The following is a 21,896-nucleotide window of genomic DNA, read 5'->3' on the forward strand; positions in this document are numbered from 1 at the left end:
TAGAACTGAGAGATATGGTAACTATATATTTCTCATTACATAAATGATAGATGGATGAAGATTTAGATAAAGACATAGAGAGGTAAGTCATTATTTTACAGAAGAATTTTTTCTTGTAGTTAATTTAGTGTTTAGGTTTAGATGGGTTTAATTTAGGTTTAGTGATTAGGTAGCACAGCTCTGTTACCTAAACACTTGAAACTATAAATTTTAAGAGTAGCTAATATCACCTACAGACGGATAAAATATCTTTTGAAACTTTGTGTCTGCCTGTTCTGGGGACAGGGTTAGACAAATCTTCATTTTCCTTTTAGGAACAGAGCCTCTTGTTAAGTAAAAGCATAACATTTTTGTTGCATGAAAGTTCAAACATGTATAGATGGTATGTATGGACATAATGAGTAGCCAAAGGAGCAGACTGTGCCAGTTATTAAGCTACTGTCTCTCAGGTCCAAACCTACCCTTTCCTCTCTTCTCAGTCATGTTGGGGCTGGGATACTATAAACTATTATTTCTTCTTTACCAACTAGTTTCCTGACTGTCAAGTTCTGACAAAGGAACACAGGATGGAAACTGGAAAGCATGATAGGGGAAAAAGACTTGCTTCTTGCTAAATTACTTGTCATTGCTGTCAACATCATGTTAGCAAAGGATCTGGTGGCAGCAGCTGACTCCTCTGATCTTCAGAAGTTTTTCTGTTCTGATTTCTTAGCACTCCGAGGACCAGTCTCACTTATCTCCCTCAGAGGCACTAGCATCAGCCGAGTAGCACCCCCATTCAGAACTCCGAGTCTCAGTCCATCAGGCTCCAAGCTCCAAGCTCCTGAGGCACCTACTGGATAACAACTCCACCTCAGGAGTCCGAAGTCCCAGATCCAAAAGGCTCTTTTCTTAAGTTTTTAAGGATCTAGGTTCTAAAACCTGAACATCCTGTTCCTTCAGACCAAAATGAGTCCTGCTTCCCACAGTTACCATCTGTGTTACCTCAGGGTTTTGTTTTCATTTTTTTGGTTCTCATACACATATTAAGTCAATTTCTCACAATGCTGAAACACACAACATGGTTTCTGTTTTTACTAAATAAAATGTTCCACTAATGGAATTAAGATTCATAAAATCATGGTGAATTTATAAAATATACTTCAATATAAATATTAGGAAGAATGCAGATGATATATGAGCACTGATATGAAAATATCCTCAATATACATTCTTCAATGAACAAAAGCAAGGTATATGCTATAATCTGAATGCTTGTGTCCCCGCAAAATCCATCTGCCGAAATTCTAACCCAAAGGGGGAGTCTATTAGCAGGTAGGGCCTTTGGAAGGAAGGTGATTAGGTCATGAGGGTGGAACCCTCTTTTATAAAAGGCTCCAGAGAGATCCCTTGCCTTTTTCACCATATAAGGACACAATGAGAAGGTACCAGCTATATCCCAGAAAGAAGGACTTCACCAAAAGAAATTCCACTCATCACAGCAGTCCAAACAGACTGAGCAGTCCAAACAGAACATCACAGCACTGTAGCATAATTTCAACTGCACTTGAGGAAGATACTCACACAGGCAAAACTGTTTTAGAAAACAGCTTCTACTTTATATGCTTCAATATAAAAACTGTATATGTATTACATTTATAATTTTTTTACAAATCTTAAAAGAAAAATGCAGAAGAATTAATGAAATATAGCCAAGGATTTAATTCAAAGCCCTATCTCCCACCATAGTCATCAGTGCAAGGAAGAACAGAGAAAGGCAAAAGTATGGAAATGTTCTTTCTGTTATAACCCTAAACAAAGTAATTTTTTTTAACTTCTTACCTTAGCAACTTTGTGGTTTGCTGCAGTCTCATGAGATGTATTTTTCAAACCATCTTTGAGCTGTGTGATGAACAAATCATAACCCTCTGTACTAGAAACATCTACCTTTTCTAAACATGCCGATAAGAGTTGTTGTGCCTAAATAAAAAAAGATCACAAAAGATTAACCATACCAAAAATGTTTAATTCAGATTCTTACACAAATATTTTAATTCTGAAAGGTACTATATGAAAATTTACTACTTCTACTTTTTTTTAAACAAACTTAGCTAACTAAATAATGATTTGCAAGGCTATTACAAAATTAAATGAGATATAGCAATGTACTCAGCATAGTACCACATAGTAAAGTCTCCATACATGGAAGTTTTTATAAACCGAAGCCAGACAGAAAAAACTGGACAAGCTGAAACTATAAACAAAAATAAGAGAGATAAAAAGTTAAAGACAAATATAAAGTCCCTCAGTGAGCTTTACCATGTAATACCATAAGAGGGATCACTCATTAAATCATCAGGTAATTTTTTAAAAGCCCTTTGCATTGTTACCCACATATTCAATATGAACTACATTAACAGAAATATATGGTCAATATATGGAAAAGAACACATCCACACTAATCCAACCAAACCCAGGACCACATACTTTAGGCAAGACAGTGAGAAACCAATGTAATGCAGGAAAGGGTACCTGGGATGGTAGAAGAACTACAAACAGTATTACATGAACAAGACAACTATAATTATTTGTGTAAAAAGATAGAAAAGCAGCAACAGACATCACGAGCTGGCAAGGTGGAAGAGGTGGCAAAAGTTGGCTAAATATCTAGCTAAATATTGACTTCAGGGTCCATTTTACATAAATGTTCAACTATTTTATTGTAATTCTGTAGTTCCTTTTAAAACCCAATGGTTTGAAACCATCTTTCATTGTACACTACAATGTATAGAAGATATCAGCTTTATTAAGATATCACCAGGTCTAATTTCCTTAAAGTAGGAGGGGAAAAAATATTCAATACAAGTAGAACTAATTAATTTTCTGTCCAAAGATTTTAACATGCCCCCAGATCGAGATATTCTTATGACAAAAAGATGGCTACTCTGTTTTCAGAGCTCAGAATTTTAGCAAATGCTTTCAATATTAACATACTAGATGACTGTGATATGACACTGACCCACACAGTAACACTTTGCATGTCTTAAAAATGGGAAATAAGCTATATTGATTTTATCAACTAATCATTTCAATCCACCAAACACAAAACAGTTAATCAACAAATTGGGATAAAGACAGAAATAATATCTCACTTTTAGGGGGAATACATTATAATCTCTTATATTTTTAAGATGATTTAAAGTCTGATAAATCTGAAAAATATAGTTTTAAATTATATGATATGAACATCAACATACACAAAAGAATTTAAGTTAGGATACACTTATACATTAATTAATAAATATGTAACACAAAAAATATGTATGTTGAAATTTTAATCTGGAATTGTTAAGACACATGTTACATAGCCAAGATTACAGGTTGTCCATTAATATTTATTTCTTCTTTTTTAATATTAAAGAAAAAAACCACCTCAGCTTAATGTGGCCATATGACTAAATTCTGGCCAATGAATTAACTGAATATGAAAAGGGCACATGTGAAACAGTTTGTAAAACAGAACAAGAAAAATGAAGGAGGGGATACAGAGAGAAGGAAAGGATGAGGGAGGGAGGTAAAAGGGAAAGGAGAAAAGGAAGGGCAGGAAATGCCAGTGCGCTCCCTGGCCTTTTGTCCTCCCTTTCCCTAAAACTGGGAAGTAATGAGACTTGAAGCAGCAGTCTTGGACTCAAGAGATGGAAGCTAAATGTTGCAGTAAGCAAAGCTGTCCCTATACTTGGCCTTGTACTGTTACTAGAAAAAAATTATCTTGTTTAAGCCACTGTATTTTGGGGTTTCTGTTAAAGTGGTTTAACCTGTACAATTCACTATTCCTTGTTTTTATAGGGGTATGTAGATAATATCCTCAAAGGACAATCTAATTCCATTTAACGACGAGTAAGTCTGAAACTACATTAAGCAGAAAAGCATACTGACACTTATTTCAACTTACCTCTGTGACAGGTAATTCAAGCTGAACCACATCATCTTGCTTTGAAACTGGAGTTTGCAGAGCAGTGTCTAACAACAAGATTCCATTAAGGTCCTTCCTACACCCTACTGCATAATCATCCACAAAAATAACTTTATCCACGGCAGAAATATACTGACATTTCACCTGTCCACCTGGTTTAGCTGTTAAAAGAACAAAAATTCAACACTGAAGATGTTAAGACCAATAGATCTTTTAAAATAAATGCTTACATGGCAACTAAATACCTTATATAATCTTTGACTAGAAAAAGATTCTCTAAAGGGCATTATTAGAACCGATTAAATTGGAATATGTACTGTAGCTTGAAGTAACAATATGAAATTATCAGAACTTGAAAACTGTATTGCTGTTATGAAAGCAAATATCATTGTTCTTAGAAATAAACACAGAAATAGTAAAAGACAAAAGGATATGATATATGCAACCTATTCACAAGTGAGCAAAAGTAGTATGAATGTATACATGAGGGAATGATAATCAAATGTGGTAAAATATTTAAAATATTAAAATTAGTGGAACTTAGTAAAGGTTATAGGGAAGTTCTCTGTATTACACTACTTCAAAATAATTTGTTTTGAAAAAAAAATTTAAACATCCAATACTACACAACATTGTACATCAACTATACTGTAATTAAAATAAATAAATATTCAGTATTGTTTTACATCTTTCCCCCCTTTCCCTACAAAAGTCATTAAGCATAAAGTCAATGTGGACAGTTTCTAGGTAATGACCTCAAAAGTTCTTTTGGGCTTTTATACCTAAGATATGCTTCCCAGGTGGGAAGATGGCTTCCCAGTCCCAAGTGGCGCTAGTGGTAAAGAATCCTTCTGCCAATGCAGGAGACAGAAGAGGCATATATTCAATCCCTGGGTCGGGAAGGTTCCCTAGAGGAGGAAATGGCAACCTACTCCAGTATTCTTGCCTGGGAAATCCCATGGACAGAGGAGTTTAGCAGGTTATAGTCCGTGGGGTTGCAAACAGTCGGACACGACTGAGTACACAAACATACATATCTGAGATAAAATTATGGAAGATGGCTATAACCCAAGAGAACTAGTAAAGTGTCTTAGTTCAACTACCACTGGAAATAGTTCACAGTCAACTATTACTGAAGATCAATGTCCTCTGAAGTTTCTGCTCAATCAGTATCAGAAGAGTACTTTAATAGAAAATGAATATACTAACCATAAAATTTATCAGAATAAATTAAGAGCAGAATTTCAAGGAGTATTACAAACGATAGTAAAACACGGAAGCTTTAAATATAAAACCAAAAAGCACAATTTGGAAAAGATAACACTGATTTCTACATTTTAATTTATAAGAAGACTAATGTTAAACACTGTCATGAATACAGTCTCTAAAAAAGACTTGAAAAAAAATTATCATCTGTAAAATTTAATTGTACTAGTGAAGAAACTTCTCTGTGGACATGTAATTCTGCCACCAGTCAGTACACCTTATTCTAAACTCCCACCGTAAGTCTACAGAACATTCCTGATCTCAGCACTGCTATTGCACAGTAATACAAAAGCAGCAAAGATATAAACCAGGGTCCTACTCATGAATGTCTAGGACAACTATAAAACATGTTATAATCAATGAATATTAGGGTTAGTTTTCTTAATCTCAGATTATTATAGCTCTCTCATCTTGGAGGTATTACAAAACTATTAGAAACTTTTTCATTATCTACATAAAACAAAGAAAAATTCATAGAATTTCTATAGTTCATTCTCAGATCTATTGGTTTGAAATGTATGTCAGCATATAGAAAAATAATCTCTGCAATACAATAAAACAGGAATATTTACCTACCACTTCTCATCTCTAGGTAAAACGACAAGAAATCATACAAATTACAGGAACTCAGAGTGAAATTACGTAGGAGCCTGTAAAGATAGTTTCAAATTTTAAAGCAGACTATTCCTTTTTTTATAGAGGTTTTTGGTTCACAGGAAAATTTAGCAGAAGGCAGGGATTTCCCATATGTGCCATGCCTCCCACACATAACTGTAAAATTTAAAAAAAAACAAACAAAAAACTATAAACTGTTTTGTTTTAGGATAAGTCATTAGGTAAAGAACTATAAAAACCATTATTTTGTTAAAACTTTTACAGAGGTATAAAATGTGAAAATCTACACCAGGGTTTTCAACTGGGTTTCCATGCAACCCCAGAATTCAATAGATCATGACAAAAAAAAAAAACACACTTTTTTATATTTCTTACACTATATAATATTAGCACTCAAAGTAATGCACAGTGACCAAACAGCCTTATTGGCAATGACTTCAGAAGTCTTTCAGGCCCACAGAGCATGTAATAGGACCATGTTTACTCAGATGAGTCCATTCCCAGTAATTTTGACCTGAGTTACAAAAGGCCATTTGTAAGCAGTGACTTGCTGCATTGCACAGCAGAAGGCAGTAAACTGATTATCCGTCATACTACCCTACCCTAAAGGTTCTTTGAGCTCATATGACCTCTTTTTAACTAATTACACCTGCGAAGACCCTGTTTCTAAATAAGGTCACAATCTGAGGTTCCCATGAGAACATGAATTCTGAGGGAAGATTATACAACCCACCACAGACTCTCTCTGAATCTTTTACTCAGCCTGAGAACTCTATTTCAAGAAAAAGAGCTCTGTTAATGTAGTCGCATAGTATGCTCAAGATTTTATTTACCTCTACCCCTAAACAAGTTCTAGATTTCTGTGAAGAAAAAATATCTTTCAATGGACAAAGAACGTTTTAGAGAACTTTTCATTGTCTTAACATGTTCGAGCAAATCTTTTTTACCTGACAAAAAATAAGACCAAGGACACAAATTCTCTAATTTGGGAAAAAAATGAAATCCATGTGTGCTAAAGTGTGACCCAGAACTGAGTATTTGTACAGCAAAAATAAATAAATAAATAAAAGATAGGTTTCACAATGGGAGGTAAAAATCAACATTTATTTTCAGTTATAAGAATAACAATTTTAAGTGCATAAAGGTTCATAAAAGAGATGAAGAAATTAAGCAACCTATGTCTGAGCTCTCAGTAAGAAAATATCGTTTCAAAATCTTGTATGAAATTATATGTTAAATTATACTTTTATTTATATTGCTTTGTTTCATGGTTTTGGAAGTATTACTATGGAACACTGTCAACAAATTTTAATGCTGCAAATAACACTAATAAAAAAAAACTTATAACCTATATTTAAACTTCCAAGGCTACCTTTAAAATAAACAGAAATTTATAGTTTATTTGCCCTATGAGTTTAAAATGTCTGAAAATAAATTTCTCAAAGAAAGAAGAGACATGCTTGACTAATGTTTTAAGTTTTTGAGGAAAATCAGCTAAGAAGTCATTTTTCAGTTTTTAAATAGAAGGGAAAAACTCTTAGACACATTCTATACCACATGTTGTACCTTGTTAGAAGACAATTGTAAAATTACTTTGAACCCTACACTGATAAAGTTTAAAAAGAAATTCAAGCAGAAAAATTAACAGAAGAAACAATCAAATTTCTTCCAGCTATACCAGATATAAGCAAACTTCCTATAAAAAGATCAATAGTATTTAAGGTCTCATAAGAAACACTCAAATTTCCTCCAACTATACCAGATTATCAGCTAACTTCTTATAAAAAGATCAAATAGTATTTAAGGTCTTTTCTCACAATTACTCAACAAAAGAAACATTTATTTACTTGATTTTAGTAAATAAATGGATGTAGATGTGTTCTAGTAGCATTTATTTATAAAATCAGGAGACAGGCAGGTGGCAGGCCATAGTTTGCAGATTCCTGACTGACACTAATGACTTGCATTAGTACAGATTTACTTTGGGAGCAGGAGAAATTTCACAAAAATAATAAGTTAAAAATTCACAGCCAGACACAAAAAGCTGCTGAAACTTAAAACTAAAACTAACAAAGAAAAATCTTGAAAGCAACCAGAGGATATGTTACATACAGGTAAGTAATAGCTACAATAAAAGCGCATTTATCATTTTAAAATCATGGACTTTACTTGGAATTGAACAATTTTTAAAGTACTGCAAAAAAGAAATTATATTCAACAACAAAAAAATCCATCAAGAATGAAGGTGAAATAAAGACATTCTCAGATGAGGGAACACTAAGTAGAAATTTTGCCAGCAAACCTGCTCAGAAAGAATCACAAAAAGAAGTTCATCAAAGAAAAGGGAAATTATTTCAGAAACAGAGTATCAAGAATGAGGGAAGAGCTACAGAAATGGTAAATATCTGGGTAAATATAAGTGATAATTCTCCAACTCAGTCTTTTAAATGTATTTGGTAACTGAAAGCAAAAATTCCTACAATGTCTGATACTCTTCAATGTCACATATATATAATAAATAAGTCAATTATAACTTAAAAGAGGAGGATACAATAGGGTGGTATTGTTTCTACATTCCACTTAAAGTGGTAAAATACTGATTCTAAATAGACTGAGGAAAATATATATTGCAATCCTTCAAGTAACTATGAAAACACACAAAAGCAACAGATAAGGTTAAAAAAAAAAAAAAAATCAAGCCAAAAAAGCAGAAAGAGAAAAAAAGAGGAAACAAATAATAAAATGGAGCATCTAAACCAAACTTCAACTATTCATTAATCAAAAATGGCCTAAGTATGCCAATGAAAAGACAAACTGGAATTTAAAACACACATGCAAAGAAACTTTTATCAGTCTAAAAGGGTAAAAAAATGGAAAAAAGATATATCACGTAAATGTTAATCAAAGAAACACGGAATCGTCACATTTAGATGAGACCAAGATCAGAACAAAGAAAATCACCAGGGATAAATGAGGGCATCACATGATAAAAGAGTCAATTCATGAAGCAATCCTAAATATATACACACACCTAACAGAACTTAAAAATACATTCAGCAAAAATTAACAAGAACTGAAAGGAGAAACAGACATCCATAATTACAGCTGAAGACTGCAACTTTCAGTAACTGATAGAACTAGTGGACAGAAAATGAACACAGATATAGAGAAACTGAACACCATCAACCAATGACATTTTTAAAATATGCCACTTATCAACAGTAGAATGCACATTCAAGAGCACATTGAAAATCAATCAAGATATATTGTATCCTGGATCATAAAACAGACCTTAATATAAAAGAAATAAAAGTATGTTCTCTGAGAGCCCAGAAATAAACCTACATATCTCTGGTAAATTAATCTTTGACAAAGGAGGTAAGAATATACAATAGGAAAAAGACGGTCTCTTTAGCAAGTGGTATTGGGAAAACTGGACAATCGCGTGTAAATCCATGAAGTTAGAACACAGCCTCACACTATACACAAAAACAAACTCAAAATGGCTTAAATACTTAAATATAAAAGGAGAGATCATAGGCAAAACATACTCCGACATAAATAAATCGTGCCAATGTTTTCTTCAGTCAGTCTCCCAAAGCAACAGAAATAAAAGCAAAAATAAAAAGTGGGACATAATCAAACTTATAAGCTTTTCCACAGCAAAGGAAACCATAAACAAAACAAAAAGACAGCCTACGGACTAGGAGAAAATATTTTCAAATGATGCAATCAACAAGGCCTAAATCTCCAAAACATACGAACAGCTCATATACAAGGCAACAACAAAAAACAAACAACCCAATCCAAAAATGGGCAAAAGACCTTAACAGACATTTCTCAAAAGAAATACAGATGGCCAATAAGCACATAAAAAAGATGTTCAGCATCACTAATTATTGAAAAAAATGCAGATCAAAACTACAGTAAGATACCAACTCACACGGATCAGAACGGCCATCACTAAAAAGTCTACAGGAATTCCCTGGTGGTCCAGTGGTTAATAAGACTCCACACTTCCAATGCAGGGGGCATGGGTTCAATCCCTGATCAAGGAACCATGCAGCCAAATATATAAAATCTTAAAAAATTAAAAAAAAAAAAAAGAGGAAGTTTAAAAAATAAATAAGTCTACAAATAACAAATGCTGGAGAGGGCATGGACAAAAGGGAACCCACCTCACCGCTGGTGGCAATTTAAGTTAGTACAGCCACTATGGAAAACAGTATGAAGGTTCCTTAGAAAACTAAAAGGAGAATTACTCTATGGTCAAGCAACCCCAGTCCTGGGCATATATCCAGACAAAATTCTTATTCAAAAAGATACATGCATCCCAATGTTCAAAGCAGCACTATTCATAGTAGCCAAAACATGGAAACAACCTAAATGTCTATCAACAGATGAATGGATAAAGAGCATGTGATACATATACATATAATGGACTATTACTTAACAATTAAAAAGAACAAAACAACGTCATTTGCAGCAACCAAGGGTGCAACTAGAGATTATCATACTAAGTGAAGTCAGAAAGAGAAAGACAAGATGCTATGTGATATCACTTACATGTGTAATCTAAAATGTGACAGAAGTGAACCTAAGTGCAAAAGAGAGAGAAACTCACGGACAGAGAACAGACTTGTGGTTTCCAAGGGGGACGGGGTTGGGACAGGGACAGAGCAAGAGGTTGATGACAGAGCAAGGTAGCAGATGTTAGCTATTATATACAGAATGGATAGACAACAAGGTCCTAATGGGAAAGAATATAAAAGAAAAGAATGCATACATATGTATAACTGAATCACTTACCAGACCACCTTACCTGTCTCCCGAGAAGCCTGTACGCAGGACAAGAAGTAACAGTTAGAACCAGACGTGAAACAACGGACTAGTTCAAAATTGGGAAAGGAGTATGTCAAGGTGTATACTGTCACCCTGTTTATTTAACTTACATGCAGAGTACATTATGCAAAATGCTGGGCTGGATGAATCACAAGCTGGAATCAAGATTCTGGGGAAAAATATCAGCAACCTCAGATACGCACGCAAAAAGCAAAGAGAAACTTTGCTTTTATGGAACTCTAATGGCAAAAAAAGTGCCATTTTTTGGCATTTTAATGGCAAAAAGCAAGAGAAACTAAAAAGCCTATAGATTAAGGTGAAAGAGGAGAGAGTGAAAAAGCTAGCTTAAAACTCAACATTCAAAAAACTAACATCATGGCATCCAGTCCCATCGTTTAATGGCAAATAGATGGGAGAAAAGTAGAAATAGTGACAGATTTTATTTTCTTGGGCTCCAAAATTATTGCAGACAATGACTGAAGCCATGAAATCAAAAGACACCTGCTCCTTGGAAGGAAAGCTGTGACAAACCTAGACAGTGTATTAAAAAGCAGATACAACACCTTGCCAACAAGGGTCCATATAGTCAAAGCTATGGTTTTCCAGTTGTCATGTACAGATGTGAGAGTTAGACCATAAAGAAGGCTGAGCACCAAAGAATCAATGCTTTTGACCTGTGGTGTTGGAGAAGACTCTTGAGAGTCCCTTGGACTGCAAGGAAACAAGACAATTCTAAAGGAAATCAACTCTGAATATTCATTGGAAGGACTGATGCTGAAACTGAAGCTCCAATACTTTGAGACCACCTGATGTGAAGAGTCAACTCGCTGGAAAAGTCGGATGCTGGCAAAGACTGTGGGCAAGAGAAGCGGACAACAGAGGATGAGATGGCTGGAAGGCATCACTGACTCAATGGACATGAGTTTGAGTAAACTCCAGGAGACAGTGATAGACAGGGAAGCCTGGCACGCTGCAGTGCATGGGGTCACGAACAGTCAGACATGAATTAGAGACAGAACAACAACAGAAGCAGAAATTAACACAACATTGTGAAACAACTATACTTCAATGAAACAAACAAGAACTATGTTTTTGTTTGACCACAAACAAAATAACCACAACGGATTTAAGTAGAAATCAGTAACTGAAACATAATGGGAAACCTCTAAATACTTGTAAATTAAACAACATACTCCTAAGCAATTCTTAGGTCAATGAAGTCTAAAGTAACTCAGAAAACATTTTTAAAAGAATGAAAATGAGGGAGTTCCCTGATGGTCTAGTGTTCGGGATATGGCACTTTCACTGCTATTCCCTGGCTGGGGAACACTGAGATCCCTCAAGCTGTAGCACAGCTCTCCACATCCAAAAAAGAATGAAAACATAGTATCAAAATAAGTCATCTGAAGCTAAAACAGTGATTAGAGTAAAACTTATAGGACTTGAATGTTTATATTGGAGTGGGGGAAAAGGCCTTAAATCAATAACCTAAGCTTCTACTTAAAAAAACCAGAAGAACAAATCCAAAACAAAGAAAAGGTAAGAAATAATAAAGGTTAATAGTGGAAGTCAATGCAAAAGTAAAACTAGAAAAACAATACGGAAAAATCGATATAAGCAAAAATGAGTTCTTTGAAAAGATCGATGAAATTGATAAAGCTCTAGCAAGAGCGCCAAAGAATAAAGGAAGATATAAATTACCAACACGACCAAATGAAAGAGGAGCTAGCCTACAGAGCCTGCAGACATCAAATGATAAATAAAAGAATACTATGAACAACTCTATGTACATAAACGTGACAACTTGTGTTGTCAGAATATTTAAATCTGACACTACAAATGTTAAAAAGATAACTGAGGAATAATATAAACAGATCAAGATGCATAAATTAGAAAATAAAGGTGGAATTCCATAAAAACCACCAACTACCAAATTATTCAAAATGAAACAGATAATCTGAATTAAGGAAAGTGAATTCCTAGTTTAAAACTTTTCAAAGAAATCTCCAGGCTTACCTGATTTCACTGGGGAATTTAAGAAGTAACACCAATTCTACACAATCTTTTTCAGGAAACAGAAAAAGAGGAACACTTCCAAACCCCTTTTAAGAAGCCTAAATTAACCTGATATCAAAAACTAGAAAAAGGACAAAAAAAGAAACTACATACCATTATCCCTTATGGAAACTGTGCAAAAATCCTCAACAAAATAAAAGCAAATGGAGTTTAGCAATACACCAGGACCAAACAGCGTTTTCCCAGGAATGCAAAACTGGCTCAGTATTCAAAAATCAATCAATGTAAGCTACCATGATAATTTCTTAAAGAAAAACCACAGTCAAATCAGTAGATGCATCTGGCAAAATACAACATATTTCCATGATTTAAAAAAAAAAAAAAAGCCCTCAGCAAGTTAAAAGGCAATTTCCTCAATCTGATAAAGGATAGCTACAGAGTCTACCACTATCAAACACTTAATGCTAAGACTGAAGGCTTTCCCCTAAGATCAGGAATAGGACAAGGATATTACGCTCCCAACCGTTCTATCTAATATCTTAATGGAAGATCTAGCCACTGCAGTAAGATATGAAGGGCCAGACACATCAGGAAGAAATCAAACAGCCCCTATTCACTGATAACATGATTATGTATGCAGAAAATTCCAAAGAATCTAAAAAAAAACAAAGAAGGACTTCACTGGTGGTACAGTGGATAGGAAGTTGCCTGCCAATGCAGGGGATCCTGCTCTGTGAAGATTTCACATGCCGCAGAGCAACTAAAGCCCGTGAGCCTAGGGCCTGTGCTCCGTGACAAGAGGAATCATCACAACGAGATGCCTGTGCACCGCAATGAACAGCCCTGCTCACTGCAACTAGAGAAAGCTGGCATGCAGCAATGAAGACCCAGCACAGCCATAAATAAATAAATTTTAAAAAATAAATAAAAATCAAAACAAAAACTGCAAGAACTAGAAAGTTTAGCAAGGCTACACTGAACAAATACATGAAAATCAATCAATTTTACATCTATGAGCAATGATCAATCTGAAAACAAAGTTTACCCAAAAAATTAACAGTTAGTTTACAAGAGCTCTAAAAATATAAAATACTTAAAATATATATCAAACAAAAGGTAAAGAGAATATGTATGCTAACAAGTACATCTGATCAGTGAAAGAAATCAAAAAAGATCTAAATAAAACCATGGCCATAGACTCAACATAGCAAAGACATGAACAGTTCCCAAACTGCTCTATAGATTTAATGCAAATGGCAACCCACTCCAGTATCCTTGCCTGGAAAATCTCATGGACAGAGGAGCCTGGTGGGCTGCAGTCCATGGGGTCGCAAAGAGTCGGGCACAACTGAGCGACTAACACTTACTTCAATCAAAATCCCAGCAGGAATGTTTAAAACGGATAGCCATCAAGGACCTACTGTACAGCACATGGAACTCTGCACCATGTTGCGTGGCAGCCTGGATGGGAAGGGAGTTTGGGGGAGAATGGATCTATGTGTCTGCATGGCTGGGTCCTTTGCTATGCACCTGAGTCCAACTGTCACAACACTGTTCAACAGCTATACTCCAATACAAAATAATGAGTTAAAACAAAAAACCCAACAGCATTTTTGAGAGAGAAACTGAATCCCAAATAATCTGAAAAGGCAAAGGAACCTGAGTAGCCAGAATAATTTCAATAAAGAATAAAGTTGGACAAATCACATTATATGACTTTAAGACCTGCTATAAAATTTACAGTACCACAAGAATGTATGCTACAGGCAAAGAGATAACAACATAGATCTATGGAACAGGACAGAATCCAGAGACAGACCTGTATAAACAGGACCATTTGATTTTTTTTAATGTTTCTTAAGTTGTAAATTTATACATTACAAGAAACATGCCATTTAACCATTAAGTGTACAGCTCGGTGGCATTAAGTGCATTCATAATGCCTTGCAACTATTACCACTATCCATCCACAGACCTCTTTTCATCTTGCAAAACTGAAACTTTATAATCACTGACACTAAATCTTCACTTCCGTCCCCATAGAACCTGAGTCACTACTCTTTCTTCACTGACCATAACATCTTCCAGGTTCATCCATGTTGCACTATGTGTCAGAATTTCCTCCCTTCTCAAGGCTAATATTTCATTATATACATACACCATGTTTTGTCTTTACATTCATCCACTGATGGACACTTGGGTGGCTTCTACACTTGGGTGGCTGGGAATAATGTCACTGTGAACATAGCACACAAATATTTCTTCAAGATTCTGCTTTTAACTCTTTATACCCAATATTCAAATGTGGAATTGGAGTTCATACAGTAATTTTTAATTATTTGAAGAACTGTATTACTCAAATGTGGAAATGCACGTTCATAAGGTAATTTTAAATTATATGTAGGACTGCATACTGTTTTCTTCAGTGGCTGCACCATTTTATATTCCCACCAACACAGCAAAAAGGTTCCAATCTCTCTACAACCTTGCCAACACTTACTCTGCTTTTTCAAAGATAACCATCCTAATGGGTGTGAAGTGATACCTCATTATGGTTTTGATCTGCATCTCCCCAATGATTAATTATGCTGAGCATCTTTTCATGTGGTTGTTGGTCATCTGTTTATCTTCTCTGGAGAAATGTCTATTTAAATCCTTTGCTCATTCTCTAACCGGGCTATTTGTTTTTTGCTGTTTGTTGAGTTGTAGTTTTCTATAATTGCCTAAATATTTCTGGCTATATCTCTGGATATTTGATTTGCAGGTATTTTCTCCCCTTTCTGGGTTCTGACTTTTTACTCTGTTGATAGTGTCCTTCAATGTACAAAAGTTTTTCATTTTGATGAAATCCAATTTGTCTATTCATTCACCAGATGCCTGTGCCTTTGGTGTCATATCCAAGAACACTTTGTTTTCTTCTAAGAGCTTAACAGTTGGAGCTCTTACGTTTAAATCTTTGATTCATTTTGAGTTAATTTTTGTATGTGGTGTTTTGAAAATATTTGTCTATGGTGTAATATGGTTGTATAAGGGTAGAACTCCATTCTTTTGCATATGGATATCCAGTTTTCTCAGCACTCTTTTTTGAAGAGAATGGTCTTGACCTCCATTCCAAGAATTATTTGACCACTTATACAAGGGGTACTTCTGTACTCATTATTCCAAACCACAACCACACTGTTTTGATTACTATAGCACCATAGTAAAAAAATTTTGAAATCAGGAAGTGTAAGTCCTCCAGCATTTTTTTTTCAATAACACTAGCTATTTGGGGTCCCTCGAGATTCCATACAAATTTTAGAATGGATTTTTCTATTTCTGCAAAAGTAGTGACTGGGATTTTGATAACGATTGCAATCAATCTGTGGAGAAGGCAATGGCACCCCACTTCAGTACTCTTGCCTGGAAAATCCCATGGGAGGAGCCTGGTAGGCTGCAGTCCATGGGGTGGCAAAGAGTCAGACACGACTGAGCGACTTCACTTTCACTTTTCACTTTCATGCATCAGAGAAGGAAATGGCAACCCACTCCAGTGTTCTTGCCTGGAGAATCCCAGGGACGGGGGAGGCTGGTGGGCTGCCATCTATGGGATCGCACAGAGTCGGACACGACTGAAGTGACTTGGCAGCAGCAGCAGCAGTATTGACTCTGTAACAATACCAAGTGCTAGCAAGGATGGAGAGCAAGTATAATTCATAAATGTCTAATGGCGATGCATAATGGTACAGCCATACTAGTTTGACAGTTTCTTATGAAGTTAAATATACATTCACCACATGGCCATGCAATCCCACTTCTACATATTTACCCTGGAGACATAAAGCCTTCATTCACACGAAAACCTGTACTTAGATGTTTATAATAGTTCTATTCATAATTACCAAAAGCATGTCCTCCCAAGAGTAACCGACTAAATATGGCGAGACATTCATATGATGGAATACTTAGCAATGAAAAGGAACGACCTACAGATAGATACATGCAACAACCTGACTTTCAAAGACATTACGTTATCCACAAGTCAGTATCAAAAAGTTACATACTAAAGGGTTCCATTTCCATGACATTCTAGAAAAGACAAAACAGCAGAGAGAACAGATCAGTGATTGCCAAAAGTTCAGGGGTGGGGAGGAGGCGGACTACAAAGGGATGCCAAAGGAGATACCACAGAGAACTCTTTCAGGTGTTGAAACTGCTCTGTATCCTGACTGCGGTGATGGTTACATGAATCCATGCATGTATTACTAGTACACACACATAAAAGTCCATTTACTATAATCATAAGTCAAAATTTATTTTTAAATTATACAATAAAAACACAGGAAAGTACAATTTTAACAAAGTAAAGGGGGGAAACAGTTCATAACATATCTTACAATAAAAATACATCAAATAATAGAAAAAGGCAAAAAGAACTTGCTGCACACCAAAATGCTGAGACTAGCCATCTCTAGGTAATGAAATCATAGAGGCGCTTCCCTTTCCCCAGGTGGCTCAGGGGTGAAGAATCCACCTGCCAATGCAGGAGACCTGGGTTTGATCCCTGAGTTGGGAAGATGCCCTGGAGAAGGGCATGGCAACCCACTCCAGTATTCTTGCCTCGGAAATCCCATGAAGAGAGAAGCCTGGCAGGCTACAGTCCATGGGTTCCCAAAAGAATCAGACACAATTAGTGACTAAACAACATCTGACGGCCTATAAGGTAAGTCATTTTTAAAATGGAAATTTTTAAAGGAAGGAAATTGTGGGGTTTTTTAGTTACCTTAACACCCACATTAAGAAACAGTCAACTCTTTATCAATGCACTAATCATGTGTATCTCTTCAAAACCTGGAAAAGTATTATCAGAAATATATTATCTTTGCCAACAGAAACTACACATTGTAGAAGTCATGTCCACTGAGATATCACCAGAGTTCAATGCTTAAAATAGTTTATACCATAACACACAAACATAATTCAAAGTCAATAAAAAAGGGTACAAATTTAACGTTTTGTTGTTGTTGTTTAGTCACTAAGTCGTGTCTGACTTTTTTGCAAGCCTATGGACTGTAGCTCACCAGATGTCTCATCCATGGGATTCTCCAGGCAAGAATACTGGAGTGGGTGCCATTCCTTCTCCAGGGGACCTTCCCAACCCAGAGATCACACCCACATCTCCTGCACTGGCAGGCGGATTCTTTATACAGAGCCACCAAGGAACCCCAAAATTAAAGTTCAGCTCTTATAAAGCTTTTAAAATATCATTAAAGTTACTGAAAATAAAATCACTTAATAAAAGTTGCTAATACACTGTATTATTCAGTCAAATGAGTATTCCTATAAAAGAGAACTTGGTGCAAAGAAAATCTGGGAAAGTTCGGTGACTAGGCCATAAGGAAAAGTAGCAAATGGATAAAATACAAGGCAGGGATAGTATTTTTCCAGGCTGGAAAATCAACATCTACCTAAACATGGAAGAGGTTCTCTGAAAGATACAGAATTTAAAGTTCCAATTCTCTCTATTCACTTTATACCAAACAGTCACCAGACCACTTATTTTAAAAAATCTTAAGTTACCTGACATCAACTGAGAAAGTTTTGAGAACATAATCACCACTGAAAACTTTCCATGGATGGGACTCAATCATTAAGGACTTACTACTACTCCCTGCAAAAAACTGTGGGGCCCTTTTCATATGTTTCATTCAATTAACTATGACAAATTGAACAATATATATGAAAATTTGTCACAGTTAAATCTCTCAACCAGTCTACAATATATAGGTCACATTCTTCCTTCAGGATTTTGACCTCGCTATAATTAAATAAAATTTGGGGACTAATTTCCCTATCTGATATTGCATAAAAACCCTTTATCATCTGTATATAAATTCCAGTTGCTACACAAAGTTGCCCATGTGAGAAGCAACTCAGCTACAAATCAATACAATTCTACAATTGGAACATGTACCCTTGTGAATTTCTATTTGGAGCTCATATTTGAAATTATTTTGTTTAACAGAGATGGCACCTTTCTCTGAGGCTAGTAATCACACCAGTCTCATCACTCCTCATTGAATCTACATTTTAAATCAGTGCAAGTCAAATTCCATCCAAATATGATGAAAATCCATCCAGCTGTTTTCCCATACTACAGTAACAAGCCAACAGAAACTTCCCCTGGATACCTGCCTTGCTGCTCTCTCACATTACTAGGATCTGCTCAAGGGCCATCTCAGAGAGACTCCCCCCGAGACCACACAGTACAAATTTACCCACCACCATCTCATATCAGTTTTGACTTCTTATAGTGTCTACCATCACCTGCATGTATGTGTAATATACCTCTTTTCACTAAACCAGAGCTCTAGGAAAGGACTTTGTTGACAAACAATAAATTTTTGACACACAGTAAATGTTTTTGAATAAATGAATCATTTTCCATAGTTTTGAAGAACTTTTTAACATATTAAAACTAAGCTCTAGGGCTTCCCTGGTGGCTCGGTGGTAAGGAATCCACCTGCCAATGCCGGAGACACAAGTTCAAACCCTGGTCCCACAAGATCCCACATGCCAGAGCAACTAAGCCTGTGCGCCACAACTACTGCGCGCAAGCGTCACAACTACTGAAGCCTGCATTCCCTAGAGCCCGTGCTCTACAAGAGAAGCCACTGCAATGTGAAGACCACACGCCCCAACTAGTGGCCTCTGCTCACCACAGCCAGAGAAAAGCCCACCCAACAAGGAAGACCCAGCAAAGCCATATAATTTAATAAAATTATATATTTTTAAAAACCCACTAAGCTCTAATAAGATAAAATGTAACATTCTAGAAGTTAGCTTTTTTCTTAATACAACATAAAACAAAGGCATTTTAGGCATGAAACACCTGATCTGGTAGATAATCCCAGCCATTTCTGCCCTCTACAGCTGCTTTTCACCCCCTCCTCTCATACTCCCAGTAGGAGGTAACTGTCCCTGCTGCAGTAGCATTTTGGTGAAAAGTATCACAGCACTTAACTGGTTAAAAAAAAAAAAAATCAAACAAAAATGCATTACATCAGAAAAGGACAAAAGAGAGCAACATGAATTTGGCCCTTGGTACAGTCCTGCTTACAAGCGAATTTCATTTATAATTTAATTTACTGTGGGGTAGGTTTTATTAGCAAAGAAACTAACTTGGGAGGTGTTTCTTACAAAAAAAAATTAAGGCTAAACAGAATAAATACTATTCAGGCTGCCCTGGTGGCTCAATGGTAAAGAATTCAATGCAGGGGATACAGGTTTGATTCCTCGGTCGGGAAGATCCCCTAGAAAAGAAAATGGCAACCCACTCCAGTATTCTTTCCTGGGAAATCCCATGGACAGGGGAGCCTGGCAGGCTACAGTCATGGGGTCACAAAAGAGTCAGACACAGTGACTAAACAATAGAATACTATTCAATTCAAATACAATCTCTCATTTATTCCAGGCATATGAAATACATTTGCTCATTTAGGGTTCTAGGTGAAGTTAAAACCTCTAAACCTGGCCTGCACATTAGAATCACTGAGAAAGCTTTAAAAATTAAAATAATAAAAGTTTAATTGACCTTGGGCTCCACTCCAGGTCACTTAAGTTAGAATACTAGAAGCCTAGCAGAGTATGTCTTTAAAAACTCTCCTGATGACTCTAAGGAGCAACCAAGGCTGAGAACCACTGCCCTGTACTATCTTCCCAGCCTTTCTTGTCTCTCTTCAACTTCATAAATCAAAGTAAAAGCACAGAAACAAATCATAAAGATTTAAATTCCTGGTGCCTACAATAAATCTCAAAGAAGACACTTCCATTTGCCCCAATATTTCTATTAATTCCTATAAAAAGTAAACATAATATTTATCTCCTCTAAAAACACATCCCTGATTTAACACACTCAAACTAGACCACAATTATTTCTTTTAGGAGCACTGCCCTTGTCACAAACAATTAACTTTATGTAGCTATTAATTTATCCTTTTTGTCATTTGTACCTCCATTTTCTCCTCTCTATCCCGGAAGAGTTTGGCTAACACTGTTGTATCCCTCACATATGAAGTTCAACTTACAAAGAGTGTCTACATTCATTATCATATCACATAATAATGTAGCCTGGGCAAGAATTACTAGCCCATTTTAGAGATGGTAACCCAGGGAAGTGTCTTGCCAAATGCACCTTTTGCTTGAGACTCTGAGCAGTACAGTGCACGTATCAGAGAGGTACTTCCCACCCACCTTCCCACTATTTTTATATACTCCTGCACAGTGTGGACTTCCCTGGTGGCTCAGGCAGTAAAGCATCTGGCTACAATGCGGGAGACCCGGTTTCAAACCCTGGGTTGGGAGGATCCCCTGGAGAAGGCAATAGCAACCCACTCCAGTACTCTTGCCTGGAAAATCCCATGGACGCAGGATCCTATTAGGCTACAGTCCATGGGGTCACAAAGAGTCAGACACAAAACTAAGCGACTTCACTTTCACTTTTTTTTCCCCTCACTTTACATAAATCTATTATTGTTTACATTCCATCTATAGTTATAGAGAACATTCCTAAGGATAGATTTCCAAATGCTCAACAACTTACGTACGGTTGTAACTACAGATTTCCAGTTAAACAAGGACATAATACATACAATTTACTTCCGCTTCCTCCCACAATCCCACTGGAAAGACAGGAAATAATTAAAGAGGGCATTAAACAAGCCCACAAAGACAGAAAGACCAAGAAGATAATAACAACAAAATTTCTGAAGCTGGAGTACAGGCAGAAGACTGTTAATTGATTTGTTTCCCCTATAAAAAAACTTCAAGGCTAAGCCAGCAACGAGGAAAGTTCAAAGTATGGGTGTTGTAGTATTTTTCAAATTACACAGATGAGACACCTACAATAAAAACTACTTAAAAGTAGCATTTTTTTGCTGTATTTTCTCAATTAATGCTAAAAACATACCTATCATAATAGGGCCCTACATTTTTTACCATAAACTGGGAGTTCTTGTACTTAGGAGTATGGAAACCATAGCTTCCACAGGACCAAGGTGGACCAAGTCCAAGATCCTCAGTCTATCCCACCACTCCCTTCCTCATGCTTTGCACTGTAACACTAAACTGCTTGTAACAAATAGTACCTGCTTCATGCACCTACTTCTGCTCATGCGACTTCCTCTACCTAGCCAACTTCATTTCTTTCAAGTCTCAGCTGACCTGT

The 21,896-nt window shown here is 36.1% G+C and overlaps 1 protein-coding gene across 2 annotated transcripts in view; it reads right to left on the minus strand.

The window, feature by feature from the left end:
• Positions 1 to 21,896, minus strand: part of BIRC6 (baculoviral IAP repeat containing 6) — a 209,743-nt gene that overhangs the window by 178,471 nt on the left and 9,376 nt on the right. For both annotated transcript variants that reach the window (XM_068979018.1, XM_068979011.1), the window contains exons 2-3: positions 3,932 to 4,113; positions 1,822 to 1,959 (exon numbers count right to left, since the gene is read on the minus strand). In XM_068979018.1, the coding sequence (XP_068835119.1) occupies positions 1,822 to 1,959; positions 3,932 to 4,113 (320 nt within the window). The remainder of the gene's footprint in view (positions 1 to 1,821; positions 1,960 to 3,931; positions 4,114 to 21,896) is intronic.

This window comes from Capricornis sumatraensis, chromosome 1 (assembly GCF_032405125.1).
Source record: "Capricornis sumatraensis isolate serow.1 chromosome 1, serow.2, whole genome shotgun sequence".
In the NCBI taxonomy this organism is placed as follows: domain Eukaryota; kingdom Metazoa; phylum Chordata; class Mammalia; order Artiodactyla; family Bovidae; genus Capricornis; species Capricornis sumatraensis.